The following is a 14,664-nucleotide window of genomic DNA, read 5'->3' as shown; positions in this document are numbered from 1 at the left end:
ATCTACGGTCCTGTATGCATCTAAGGGGAGTGGAGGAGAAGAAGGAACGACGCGCTGTACGGGCTGTACAGCGACTTAGACGTAGCCAGAAGGGTAAAAGTCCAACGACTAAGATGGCTGGGTCACGTAGATCTCATGGAAACCAATGCTTCGGCCCGGAAGGTCTTCGAATCCACATCCACAGAACAGCGCAGTAGAGGAAGACCGAGGATCAGGTGGCTCGCGCAAGTGGAAAGTGACCTCACCCAATATTCGAACGCGAAACTGGAGACATCTAGCTAGGGAGCGAGCTAGATGGAGAAGTTTCTTAAGTGAGGCTCTAGTTTACACAGAACTGTAGCGCCACCTTAAGTACGTAGATTTTAAAAAAACGCGGATAATTTTGGGGGAAATTTCAGCCACATTGCAGCTATTTGCCGTTGGCTGTTTGACTTTTTCCAAATAAGCAGGTACCCGATTGATTTTTTTAATGTTAATACTTTATGTACTTAGAACAGGAACAGAAAATAAGCATAACATCTTCTCAACAAAAATATCTTAACGAAATTATTATAAAAAAATGCTTTTAGTTTTATTCAATTTATTTACATTATTCATTATAATAAGTGTATAAGTTCAATAATATAATAATAATATTTTGTTTGTTGTCTTTATTTTTGTTTTATATTCTGTAATGCAATACTCTCATCATATTGTTATATTCCAAAGAATACCTAAGATTGAGTTTCTCTCTCTCTCTGTATTATACGTTTGTTTTTTGTTTAATCTAAAACGGCACTAAATATTTATGTTAATGATCTGAGTTGCTCATTATGCAAAACAATACAATTAATTGCAACTTTGTGTTATATCATTTTTTATTCGAAAACTCATAACTTTGTAATATTGTTGGTGTATTATGAAAAACCAAACAAGGAATAAAATAATTTTACAAGAAAATCGATACACAAGATTCTTAAGTTGCAAAAAGAGACAAGTCCTTAGTGCCGACTTTATGTTCATGCTCAAACTGAATTAAAAAAAAGGACATAACAAAATCAATCAAAACTAAAAAAGTAAACAAACAAAAATTAAGTCTTCAATAAAATTATGCGATAGCATGACGTGTATTTACTTATTTGAAAAATCGTTACAAAATCTTCTAAGATTGACCAGATACAGAAAAAAAAATAATGACAAATTTGCAAATATTAAAGATTCTTTCGGAGCACTAAACAAATATTTTATTATCTAAGACAGCAAATCAACATTCTCTTTAAGCTAAAATATATAATTATAATTAAAAAAAAAAAGAAGAGTCTAATGTATAACAAAACACATGTTTTTCTTACGGTATACACTTTTCCTTTTGATTTATTTTTAATTTATGTGAACAATTTCTTCAATCAACAATAAGTTATTATTTCTCTGAATGTTTTTTTTTTCTCTTTTTGGTAAACAAATTTCTTAACAAAAATAAGTAAGTAGTACTTTTTTTGTATAGTTTTATAGTTTAATTAAATTTATGTGTGTTTCTTTTTAACAACTCTTGCTGCTTATTGTTTTGTTCGAATTTCGGATTTTTGTTTTTGTTGTAATATCAAAAAAGGAATGATAAAAAATAATGATTAAATATTTTACATGGGGCCATCTATGGCACTAACTTTAAGGCGGAAGTAGTATACCGCTCGGGCGAAGAGAAATGTTGAGATTAGAAAAGCGCCAACATACGCGACGAAAACTCCTCCGTGTTCCTTTTAGAAAAACAAAATATATTTTTCAGTTAATATTTGTATATAGAATTAAATCAAATAATAAAGCTTACTTTGGCATATGAATATGTTCCAATTGTGGCACCAATAGCGATCAGAAGAAACACAAAACCAAACACAGAAAAGATTATTCCACGACCACGAGCAAACTTTGAGCCAACCGATGAAACTTTTCGGCAATGGGGACAACGGGCCAACGCATTGGTGAATGTATTAAACTAAATGACAAAAAGAAGAAAATATTATATGAGAATATGCCCATATACAATTCAATTCAATGATTCAAAGAAGAATGTTGCTATTTTTCCTTCAAGGACCAACCCCTAAACGAATATACAAAATTCTGTGAGTTGCTATAAAAATGTCTGGAAATTCTCAATAAAATAATAAGTATTTTTGACTTTTTTGTTCGAAATTCTTTTCGATTACTCATCTTACCAAAAACGTATCCGAACAATGGCCACAAGTGACACGACACATGCCAGGCATTGCAGGCACAGGGGGTGTAACTGGACTTGGTGCCAGATTGATTATTCGCTTACAATTTGGTCGTGGGCATGCAATTCGTTGTGATGAACTCTTGCAAATCAACAAACAATTGCATGGACAGCGTACATATTTTTTACCAGGTGGAGCGTTACGAATTGGCTACAAAAAAAAAAAAAACAAAAACATTATTTTATTAAACCAATAATTTTAATTTTTGTATTATAACTTACTGTTGCTTCATTACACTGACCACATTTGACAACATGCTGCTCTCGTTTGGTTGTTATGTCAATCATACTCTGACATACCCGGCATGTGACCATTGGAACACCTCCACTGGCCGCCTGTTGGTATGGCGGGGGCAATTCATCTGGACCAATCGATGATACCACCGATGGAGCTACACCTCCTTTAAGTTAAGAAAGAAAAACGCAATTTTAAAGAATAATGAGTGTAAGTTATATATGTATGTATGAAGTAATAAAACAGAATTTTTTAGTCTAAATACATTTGAACTGCCCCTAACTTACAATCTTAAGTGTAAAAGGATGAACTTGTACATAGTTTATCTTAATTCTTATCCGTTGTTATATGCAAGCTTTCCAGATTTTTTTGCCCAACTAGTGGGCTGATCACAGAAGGCTTAGTATTAATCCTCAAAAACAGACATCGTCCTTTTTACACGGAAATACAAGATCCCAGTAATTGTACCTCCTAAAAAAAAGGTGTTCCACTAATTTTTACCAATGAAGCCAACTATCTTGGTCGGATATTGGACCAAAAACTAAGTTGGAAACCTAACATTCAGCAAAGAATTAAAAAAACTACAGTAGCTCTTTTCCTTTGCAAAAAAGCCATAGGAAGCAAATGGGCTTTTTAACCGTGCATAACCTATTGGCTATACACATCGGTCATCCGACCAATACTTATGTACGGCGTGCAGTATGGTGGACTGCACTGGAGAAAGTCACATACTACGTACTGCATGTCTCTGCATAAGCGGGGCATTGAGTGGCAGCGAGTACAGCTATAAGACTCAACGCCTCATCTCAATGGACCAACAACAATCATTTTGAACCTTTTTGGTTCTATACCAAAGTACACAGACTACACTTTTCCTAATCCCCGATTTGGAAAAAACTTCCATGTATCCATTCCATCCAGAGATAAATGGGAAGACAAAAACCTGGATGACAAAAGCCATTTTTATACAGATGGATCCAAGATAAATGAAGGAGTTGGTAGAGGTGTGTACTCAGAAAAGCTTAATCTAAGCATTTCATTCCGCCTCCCTAATCATTGTAGCGTCTACCAAGCGGATATTTTAGCGATCAAAGAGGTTCTGGCTAAGAGAAAACGTGATATCAACTACTGATATTCGCATCTTCTCTGACACTTAGGCTGCTATTAAATCTCTTGACAGTGTCTCAACCAAATCTCAAACGGCCCTCGATTGTCGATCGTCTCTTATGGAGATGGCGCAGCAATTTAGCATTCACCTGTGTTAGGTGCCGGGCCACAGAGACATCACAGGAAATTGTAGAGCCGATGAACTCGCTAAAAATGGAAGGAAGAAGATACACTACCGGTCAAAAGTTTGAGACCACCTTCAAAGGGTTGCTTTATTTGTACCTGGCGCTTGGGTTTATGAATGAATATAGGATTTTTTACCTGGATTGTTAACTTAGACCAAAAGGTGCAAGTGAAAACACCCCAAATATTAATTCTTTTTCTGTAAATTATGAGGAATTTTGTGAAAAAAAAGTTTTTAAAAAAAACAGTATTGGGTTTTTGGCATATATTTAGATTTCCCATAGTTTTTATTTTGTATGACTTTTTACATTCAATATTGAATTTTTTATGACTGCGGTAATATTAAAGGGTAAAAAAATGTAAAATTTTAATACCTACACATTCAGGATTTTGTATATAATGCTCGGTTTGATCCAATTTAAATTTATTTGAGACTGTGAAGAAGGCTATTCGGGCGGTTTTAAGGATAAACCGAAGTCAGGACGACCTAGAGTTACGACGAAAACAGAAGATCTGCATATCATCACCATAAGCAAGCATTCTAGGAAGAAAATAGCAACAGAAATACTCATCGAGATCAATCAAATCCGGGAAGAACCATTGTCTGTATCAACGATACAACGAAGGCTAAGGCATGCTGTACTTTTTGGGCGCGTTGCAGTGCGGAAACCACTTCTACGGCCGCAAAACAAGATCAAACGGTTGGAATTGGCCAAAACCCATAAGGATTGGACAGATGAAGACTTCAACAGAGTCTTATGGAGCGATGAGTCCAAGTTTGAGATATTTGGCTCAAATCGCAGAGTGTACGTCAGGCGCAGTGCTGAATAGAAGATGCTACCAGACTGTTTGGTCCCAACTGTAAAGCATGGAGGCGGTTCAGTAATGGTGTGGGGTTGTTTTTCCTTCAATGGAGTAGGGGAACTAAAACGAGTGATCGGAAGAATGGATAAAGAAGTCTATAAAACGATGTTGGAAGACCACGTTTTAGTATCTGGACTCCGATTAATCGGTGAAGGTTTTGTATTCCAGCAAGACAATGACCCGAAACACACTTCAAAACTTTGCCAGGGATACCTGAAACAAAAAGAAGATGAGAAAATTCTAAAAGTAATGGTATGACCACCGCAGTCTCTAGATATTAACCCCATTGAGCTCTTATGGCAAGAGCTTGACAGAAATGTCCGAAATCACCACATAACATCGGAATCTGTTCTTTGGGAAACTCTACAAAATTGCTGGAATAATATTCCACAAGAAAAAATACAAAACTTTGTAAAAAGATTGCCCAGAATTGTAAAAAAAATTATTGAATTTAAAGGAGGGTTTTTTGATGAAAACTCAATTTAGAACTTATATTGGTTTTTTAAATAAATAATTTATGTTTAGTACAAAACTAGTTTATATTTTTCTGTCATTTACAATTAGACATGCTCTTCACTTTTTTCAGGTATTAACTCTTTTCCTAAAACTTCAGTTAAGAGGTTAAAACTCGATATTTTTCAAATTTCAGAGGTGGTCGCAAAACTTTTGACCGGTAGTGTAGGTATACCGATAGCTACATGTAAACTTCTCCTAAAAGAAACAGGTTTTGCGATAGCAAACTTTTGGTGGCACAATCATATGGCCTTCACTAGACTAAAGCGCTTTAAAAGACTTGTTATCTCAAAGCTGACGTCATATTAGCTCCCTAATAGGTGTCCTTGCGGGACACTGTCTCATAGGCAGACAAGCAATACGACTTGGTGTAGCCTCAAATGACTTCTGCAGGAGCTGTATGGACGAGGAACAAGAGGAAACAATCTCTCACCTTATCTGCACTTGGCCTGCTCTTTCACTAAGACGCAAACTTCATCTGGGAGACTACTCTTTTGATAATCCCAGTAAACTAGCTGAGAAGGATATCAAATATCTTTTTCGCTTTATAAAAAGCTCAAAATGGTTCGACTAGTAAGAAGTAATTTTCTAGATTCATGTGGTATCACAATGGGCTTTTTCTTTTGACCTAATTATGTGGATTCTGAATCCGCAGCCACTTAAACCTAGCCTAACCTTAACCAACTCAGAATACTTCATTTGTTATTACTCAGGGACATTTCTTTAGCTGTTTTTGAAGACACCAAAATGGTACTTCAACCCGTTTCTAAATTGATAAAATGCTGGTACAGCCCATGTGTGCTCACCAATGTTGTTCCTCTACATGCCGACTTTGATTGTCTACCTTTCTACGTAGACAATTGTGTCAACAATGTAGACAAGGTAGACAATGTCGACAATGTAGACAATGATGTCGACAATGAAGAAAATGGGGAAAAATGCAGAGCATTTTATATGGCATAGCACATCTATCATATTGGAAATCTTTAAGCCAAAGACTTAAGCGACAAAAATATTAATGCCAATGTTGCTTTGATTTTAAAAGAGTTCAAAGAAGATATTAAGAGTTACGTCGAGCTTCTTAATCCAGTTTGCACATTAATAAACAGGTGTCAAGGGGATGATTGTTCTGCTGGAGAAGCAGTTCATCTTTGATTGTGTTTAAACTCCCAGATAGATTTAAGGCACAACACGAAACATCTTTGAAATCACGCCTGGATATGGCTCTAAACAAATATGCATTTTCAGCTTATTATTTTCACCCTCATTTTGACAATTTGAAGCTGACGTTTAGTCAAAATGAAATCGCGTGCCAGTTTTTGTCTAAGCATCGCTGAATAGTGATGGAATTTAAGATTGGGACTATTTTAATAGAAAAATCAACTTTTTTTTGTGTTCTTTATAAAAAAAGATATTAAAATACCAATTGTTTTTTGGAATATGGCTTCTATAAAACATCCAAACCTGGCAAATTTGTTAAAAAAAAACTTATTCTTATTCCAGCCTCTTCCGCTCAGATCGAAACAGTTTTTTCAAGTTGGTCGTATGTTCATTCCATGTCGAGAAACCGCTTGACTTTTGAACGATTGAAGAAACTCCTTCATTTTTATTATTTATTGAGAATCAAGGATAATGAATATAATTGTTTTGATGAATACGTCGAAGACGAAAATGAATAAGGCTTCTCATTGTATTTATGAAATACATATGTACATAAGCATTTACAATTTTTATTTTTGTTTAAATAAATACAAAATGCAAAGTGAAAGACTCAAATAATACAAATTTGTTTTGTTTAAATGATTAAAAAAAGAAAAAAAAAGTTGAAAAATTGAAACAAAATTGATTGTCTACATTGCCTACATTGACATGTAGACAATGATGAATTGTGTACGTTGAGTTGTCTACACGTAGACAATCGTGTAGTCTACAATTTTTGTCTACATGGAACAACACTGGTGCTCACTCAACGCCGTAACTAACACAAGGTTAGTTTAAAGTGGCTGTCCATGATAAACACGGACACACTTTGGCCCATTGTAATACCCATAAATCTAATGGCTTCCTCCTAAACTCAATGGAACCAGTTTGAGTCTTTTACGAAACGTTTGAGACTGATTATGCTGATATGATTTAGATCGTTAAAGAAGAATTCTCCTAGGTAATTCCCGCGTTTTTGAGCTAGAGCAGGGCATGTACAGAGAAGGTGGAGAACTTTTTCCTCCTCTTCCTCGTCTATACAGCATCTGCAAAGTCATTTGAGAATACGCCTAGCCGCGTGGCGTGCTTTCCTATTAGACTGTGCGCGGTTATGACACCTATTATGGAGCTTATAGGCGATCTGCTTAGAGTTAGCAACCACCTTGATCGCTTTAAATCTAGTGTTGGCCAGATGTTTTTCGTGACATGACAAGTGGTGATTTTGCTCCACCTGGTGTTTGTTTTCTTCATAGCATTTACAAGTTTACAAGTAGCGATTGGTATGCCAGTATGTGCCAAACGTGGTAGGATGGGCTGCACTGTACCTATCCTAGCGAGTTCATGTATGAATAAATGTCTCTATGGCCCGGCACCCAGCAAAGATGAATGTTAAACTGTTGTGCCATTAGAGATGATCAGCCGTTATGGAATGCAATATAGTTAGTAGAGATTTGATAGCTGCCTGACTATCTGAGAAAATACGGATATCAGATGTTGATATCACGTTTTCTTTCAGCAAGGACAAGATTTCTTTTATCGCCAAAAGAAAAGTTCCGCTTGGAACACGCTACAATGATTGGGAAGGCGGAATGAGAGACTTAATTTCAGACGTTCAGAGTACACACCTCCACCAACCACTTCTTTTGTTTTTGAACCATCTGTATAAAAATTGATTGACTCATCTTCCAGGAATGTCCTATCCTCCCAGAAAGATCTGGGAGATATAGAAATCTGGAACTTTCTGTCAAATTGCAGTTGGGGGATCGTGTAGTCTGTGTACTTTGGAATTGATTATTTATACCTGAGAATTACGGAGTGAGCAATGTTCTTGTAAGCGAATAGCAGAGCTTGCAACTATTTGATTGCTAAAAATTTCAAGAGATGTTAGGTAGAGTAAGGTATCGAGTGTCGCAGATGGGGTCGTGCGAAGCGATCCGCTTATATATAGGCAAGCCGAACGTTGAACTTTATTTAAAATATTTTAAACATAGATAAATTCCCCAATACATTCAATTTGAGTGGAAAGTGTATATTTCAAATCTCAACACCCCGGTAGCGTTTTCTTGTTTTCCCGATTCCAAAAACCGATCTAAGTCTCATTTCAAGAATATAACTGTTAAAATATTGTTGTTGGTTGTTTTTAAAAATGAAAAAACACAAACTCCACAGTTTCTAAATTTGTAATCATAAAATTGATTTTTTTTAATAAGGTTAATATGTCTCGTTTGTACCCAGAAAAAGTGATTACCATAATTTAAAAACACAAACACTTTCGTTTTGTTTTAGTTATTTTCTATGACTGATATCTTTTTTCTCTGAAGTTAATACATTTTTCATTCAAACTTTATTTTTTTGTTTTACTTTCTTAAACTTTTGACAATTTCTATCAACCTTAAACTTAATTAACTTCTTTTTTAAAAATCCACCAAAAATTCTCTTTCAAACAAAACAATGTTATAATAATCAAAACTAATGTTGTCGCTGACATTTGACCAATCATTTCCCGAAGGTTTTTTTTTCTCATTATCGAAAAGTCTTACTATCAGCTTCTCAATGAAATTAATTAATTGAAGTCACAGTGCGATTAGCTAAGCTTTTATAGTAATTTTGATAAAATTTTCAACTAAGGATCAATCCCGACTGATTTCGTAAAAAAAAAAACAAATTTTAAAGACAGGTTTTTAATAAGTAAAAGAAATAAATATTATTACGTTTTAAAATCACTCAATTTACACCTTTCAAGGCACGTTATGATTTTACCTTTTTTGTAATAGAGATTCATCTCGAACTACTTTACACAGTGAGCTCAAGAATAAGCAGCTTGATGTGAACTGATTAAAGATAACGGGCATGAATGAGCTAGCAAAAAGAATTTCATCATAGTTTTGTTTTTTGCTAGTTTATAAAAGAGTAATGATACTCGTAGCTATTTATGTCAATGTTGACGAAATCTTATTTGAAATCTTTAATACAATTCTATCTTTTGTTGTTTTTATTTTTCTATTAATTTAGTCATCCAAAAGTATTTGGAAGAATACTTGTAAATACATTTAAGTTTTTAAATGTGATATATTTTGTTTAGGGCCGAATAATAAATTCAAAAATTGTGTAGCTTGTTTATAGAAAGCGTTCTTCTTTTGCATTTGTTTTGGCATCAGAGATTCTAAGTAAACGAATTAAAAAACATATTTTAAAAAAGGTTTAGCTTACAAAGACAAATATTTATGTGAAATATGATCCAAATTCAAGAAGATGCAGATGCTTTCAATAATTATTCTTTTCATCGGTTGCCTACAACTGCTGGCTGGGAGCTTTAATGTTATCTATCTTTTTTTTTTAAGCAAACAATTGAGTTTACTTAATATAAATATAAAATAATGTAAATTTGAGTGAATGATGTCAGAACAACCGACAAATTATTTTCAAAGATTTTGTATTGGGGCTAAAATAATATTTCAATATAATGAAGTTTTTTTTATATCGCGAAGAAGTACCTTCCAAACCCTGGGTTCCTTTTCAATGTGTAAAATTTGAGTTTATGAAGAGAAGTGCACAACGATTTAGAAAATAAATAAATTAGGTGGCGCAACAGTTAGTTGAGAACTAGAGCCAAACGTGGTAGGATGGTGACTTACAACTCTCAACCATTCCTAAGTGCGAGTTCCGTTGTTAGGGATGAAGGGGAACTAAAGTTTAAATGCGAATCCGAACGGCTAATTTGAGAAAGCACTTTTATGACAAGATTTACTCTTGGAGAATTTTCCTTGCAAGAGGCAGTACCCGTGACAAAAAAAAAAACTTTAGACGGCATAGACTCGGATTGAATCCAAGACCTCTGGCATGACAGTCCAACGCACTAACCATCATGAGAAGAATTTTATTCGTGATTACTGATGAATCTCATAAAATCGCTAAAAATAATAGATAAAAGAAGTAACATTTTTGAATAATTTGGAAACGATTTAAAGAAAGTTACAGTCAATCCTGACTACTATAGTCATGATTACTGACTATTTCGTTCATCAATTGAACAACCAGATTGTTAACAATTGAATGAATTTATAGGTATGGAATTGCCGTCAGCTCGGTTAGCAATTTGATATAAATGTATATAAAAAGTTCTTTTCATTACAAAATAATAAATAAGTATAACTATTCAAATTCAGATAATAGCAACATCCTATACTTGGAGATATCTTTCAAGAATGATGCGAGGGGTTTCCAGTTCGTTTCGTTCAAAAGTTTTATTTTTTCTTGCATTGTTAATGTTTTTTGTCCGCAATACGATATCCGTTGAGATTAAAAAATGGGACATATACTGATAAAATGAAAGCAGTCTTCTTTGGATTTAAGATTACATAAGGAACAAAATTGGTTAAAACTTCCATGGTAGGGTCCTCCGTTGAGTCCTAAGAGTTCGCATCTTGCTTTAAAAATTTAGGAGATTTCGTTGAAGCTCAGTGAGTCTTGGAAGTAATTTGCTTGATTTACGCTCATATTGAGTTGGGAGTACAACACTCTACTGTGGAACTCGCGAGCAGTAGCTTTAAAACCATCCCGAACAGAGTTTTCGTGCTTTCCAATTATGCGATAGAGCTGCTCCTTCTAATCAACCAAGTTTCTTTCTTCCATCAAAACTTCTTCATCAAAACTGATTTTCATATTTTTCCATTTCCTCATCCACCAATCCTCATTTCTTATTTCGTAACGCAGCATTTTTTTGGATAGGCGCTCATCTGGATGATTAAAAGTTTTTACTATATAATACGCCTGAGTCTTTAATGTACTGGTAAACAGTTAAGGAACACCTGTTTCTATGTATAAAGTATAGCTTGGAGTTTTCAGAGGCAGGTTAAAAAGTTTTTTTTTTTTATTTCGGTGGAATTTTTCAATTGCTTAGTATTCACAATAGCGTCAAAAAATTTGTATTTCGCAGAGAGTTGGACTCGTTAACATCACTTATAATTTGTTTGCTAGTATTGAACGATAAATCATTTGATTGAATTCTTGAAATTGATGTTACTAGAAACCCATAGCTTGATGCCAAAAATAAGTATAAAAACTCCGAACATTCTTTTAAAAATGCTTGGCGTAGCTTCGAGCCATGTCCCCCGTGGAATTATGATTGGTTGCGAGGCATGTAACATGCATTATTTTTGGGTAGAAAACTTGAAAAGCTTGTGCCGCTTTTATGATATACGGAGCAGCATCTGATAAAAAAGTAAGATCAAATCTTTATTAAAATCTTCACCCAGAATTCTAACCAAATCATCGAAGAGCCGGGTGATAATGGTTGAATGATTGTCATTTCCGTTTGAGCTACATTTAATACAAATGTTTCTTTTACGAACGTCTCATCTGGATCCAATATTCCAATGATAACCTTTGCAACACATCTGTTTGCTACGTCTGTCGTCTCGTCCATTCAAACCCATAAAAATAGATTTTGTATTTTGTTTTTGATTGCATCGACAAATTGTATTCAAATTTTTACCGAAGGGTTGTTTCTGAAGGAATTTTGTGCTCGGTATATTATACCAAAAAAGAACGAAAAGGTTGCCAATTTATTTTAATTGCTTGCCTTTACAAAATAAGAAGAATATGCACGTTACGTAAACGTGAATTGGTCTCCAGCATCGTGCGATTTAAAGTGACTTGAATATTGTCTGTGGAGTTAGGTGAAGTTGTCGAAAAGCCCAAAACCTTTGAACTAGGAAGACAATATTCACTGCCTTATTGTTATTTACGGCCATGTAGGAAATGTGACTGATATAAATAAATAGTATTTATATTTCATTTTGAAAAAATCAGAATACATTCTTTAATAAAGCTGAATTTGCTCTTATCTCGTGTTCTCGAGTTTCCCACTGAAGGTTGGAGTTTAATTTTTAAATTACTTTTATGTCAAGAGGCTTTGCAGGTGGTTGCATGACATGAGGGCAGTTTCAAATCAATCAAGATTGAACTGCATATTTTCGACTTATAGAATTATAGAATCATCTTTTTTTGTGCCTTTTTAATATCTACAGATTTTACTTCAAAATATTTCAAGTATGGACTTACTTTTTTAAATATAACTTTCGGTTATAAACACTGATGACATAATGCAATAATTCATATCGTGCCCTCATCATGTTGAATTTGCTTATCCAATACTTGGATTAGTGGTTGGTATTTTGCTACATTCTAAAGTCATCCGTTCGTAAAGTGAAATTATCTTTTACAAAAAATTGAAAGAAAAATAAAAAAAATACTCCAAACTATTCCTACTTAATTAAAAAAAATAAAGGAGTTAATTTGTCTATTACTATTGGAATAAGTAACTATTATATTTTTTGAATTCCAAATCGTGGCATATAAATAATAACCTGAGTATGTGATATAGGAACAGTGTTTTAAAAAATCAAGCGATCTTATCTTAATTTATTCTGAGCGTACAACATTATGTAGAGCAAGTTCATACGACCTATTCAAATAATCTTTTCACTGATAGTTCATGAAGAACAAAAAAAATATACTGCTGACAGGGGGGCTGGAAATTCGATAAGAAGACAGAACAACTCTTGGTACCAAAATGTATCATCGCACAGCACAGAATTCTTATCAAACATTTAAATGAGCATAACAAAAATAGAAGCAATTAAATAAAGAAAAATATACTCGCGTATGAAATTAATATCATCCAACCTAGCACCTAAGCCAGCACACACAATAATATAAAGCGAGTGCTTTGAGCTTCAGCTTCTGCTGCTGGAGTTGGATTGGAACAAACGATAATACACAAACAATGAGACGCATTGAGAAAAACAAATCAATGTACCACTCTGATGAGTCATTTGCGCGATAGGCGATTGCCGAAGCGAGTGCCATCGGTGGTGGCAACAAAAAACAATACAAAATAAAACAAAAAGCAAACCAAGTTGATATCAAATCACACCGAGATTGAATATCGTTTCTGGTTTGAATGCTTGTATCAGTTGTATCTAGAGAAAGTGAGATTTTATTTCATTGCAGTTTGCAGCAATTTGCGGCTGCTATTAGCTAATTGGCAAAAAACGCACTTAAAGGGTTTCATTGCAATAAAAGTTCAATAACCAGTCGAATTGGAATTGATACGCGAATGCGTTTTCCTGATCTAATGATGCTAATTCTATATTCTGTTTGTATGACGGACCGAAAGAATATGCAGAATATTTTTGTCTTTCTTTTGATTAAATTGATACGACATACCTGTGCTAGGATTCTCCGAGCCTTCGCCGGCAGCCGAGTACATTTTAGCTTCGTCGTACTCACCACCGCCGGGAAGAAGTGCTTTGGATTCGTCGTCTGCCATGGTTTTACTTGTTTTTCCTTGTTACTTATTGCAGCTCAGTTGGATTTCAGGAGCTTTAATTATCAATTCCAAGAGAATGGACAAGAAAAGATTTTCTTTTTTAATGCAGTAACAATGGCGAATAGGGTTTTTCTTATTCTTTCTGTTTCTTCCTCTTTGTTGAAGTTTCCTCCCTATGATAATCCAGAGATTGGAATGTATATTTTTTCCCTTGCCGCTGTTGTTGATCAATGCTAGAAGGAAAAGTTTTGTTCTAGAATTTTAAACTTTTAAATGTTTATGTTGTATAATTTGTGTGTATTTAATTTTGGGCAAAATTAATTCTTGCATTTTAAGTTGCAGGGAAAATTTTGAAGAAAATTAATCACCTTTCAACACCAAAAACTACTTGCGAAATAGGAGAATCACGAAAAGTACCAACAAGAACAACATGAACAAAACGAAGTAAACAAATGTCAGAAAATTGAAGAGTCATCTTGATGTGAAAAGATAAACTAATTGGGGGTAGATTGCATTGGTTATTGATTGTGTTTTAAGGGGCCAGTTATAGGTACCATTGGTTTCCATCTTTGAAAATGTTGTTTCAAGATTTAAAAGCAATTAAAAATAATTAAGTTTGTAATTTTTAATAACAAAATAATTTACATTTCACACGAGTGTTTTGAATTTGATAGACACGAGCAAATAAATAATTATTATTACAATTTAAGGCAAGAGAACACTTATTTCTATTTTAAATTGATTTTCAATACAATATGATGCCAGACACCTTTCTTTTTTGGATTCCATTGAAATTGTTTTCAATTTTATTTTCAAATTATTAATAAAATTGAGACCCCCATTTAATTGTAAAAAAAGTATAATTATGCCTTAGCAATTAAAATGATTCTATCAGCTAAAGAATTTTTGCAATTAAAAAGAACTTTTATTTAAGTTAATATTTACTTTTTTAAATCATCATTTTGACTTTATAATTTTTAA

The 14,664-nt window shown here is 34.0% G+C and overlaps 1 protein-coding gene across 2 annotated transcripts; it reads right to left on the bottom strand.

Moving 5' to 3' along the window:
- Window positions 1-1,511: 1,511 nt before the first annotated feature.
- On the bottom strand, window positions 1,512-14,157 carry LOC129946653 (type 1 phosphatidylinositol 4,5-bisphosphate 4-phosphatase). Of its 2 annotated transcripts, XM_056056906.1 has the most exons (6): window positions 14,052-14,157; window positions 13,581-13,916; window positions 2,471-2,649; window positions 2,190-2,399; window positions 1,805-1,969; window positions 1,512-1,733 (listed from the first exon to the last, which is right to left on the bottom strand). In XM_056056906.1, the coding sequence occupies exons 2-6, from the start codon at window positions 13,681-13,683 to the stop codon at window positions 1,617-1,619; spliced, it is 774 nt and encodes a 257-aa protein (XP_055912881.1). In that variant the 5' UTR covers window positions 13,684-13,916; window positions 14,052-14,157; the 3' UTR covers window positions 1,512-1,616. The 2 variants fall into 2 exon arrangements, with proteins under 2 accessions (XP_055912881.1, XP_055912882.1); XM_056056907.1 differs by lacking the exons at window positions 13,581-13,916; window positions 14,052-14,157 and adding an exon at window positions 9,111-9,147.
- Between the last annotated feature and the right edge of the window lie 507 nt (window positions 14,158-14,664).

Source organism: Eupeodes corollae, chromosome 2 (assembly GCF_945859685.1).
Source record: "Eupeodes corollae chromosome 2, idEupCoro1.1, whole genome shotgun sequence".
Classification (NCBI taxonomy): domain Eukaryota; kingdom Metazoa; phylum Arthropoda; class Insecta; order Diptera; family Syrphidae; genus Eupeodes; species Eupeodes corollae.
The sequence above is the reverse complement of the archived record's forward strand: the minus strand, read 5'-3'. Positions and strand labels throughout refer to the sequence as shown.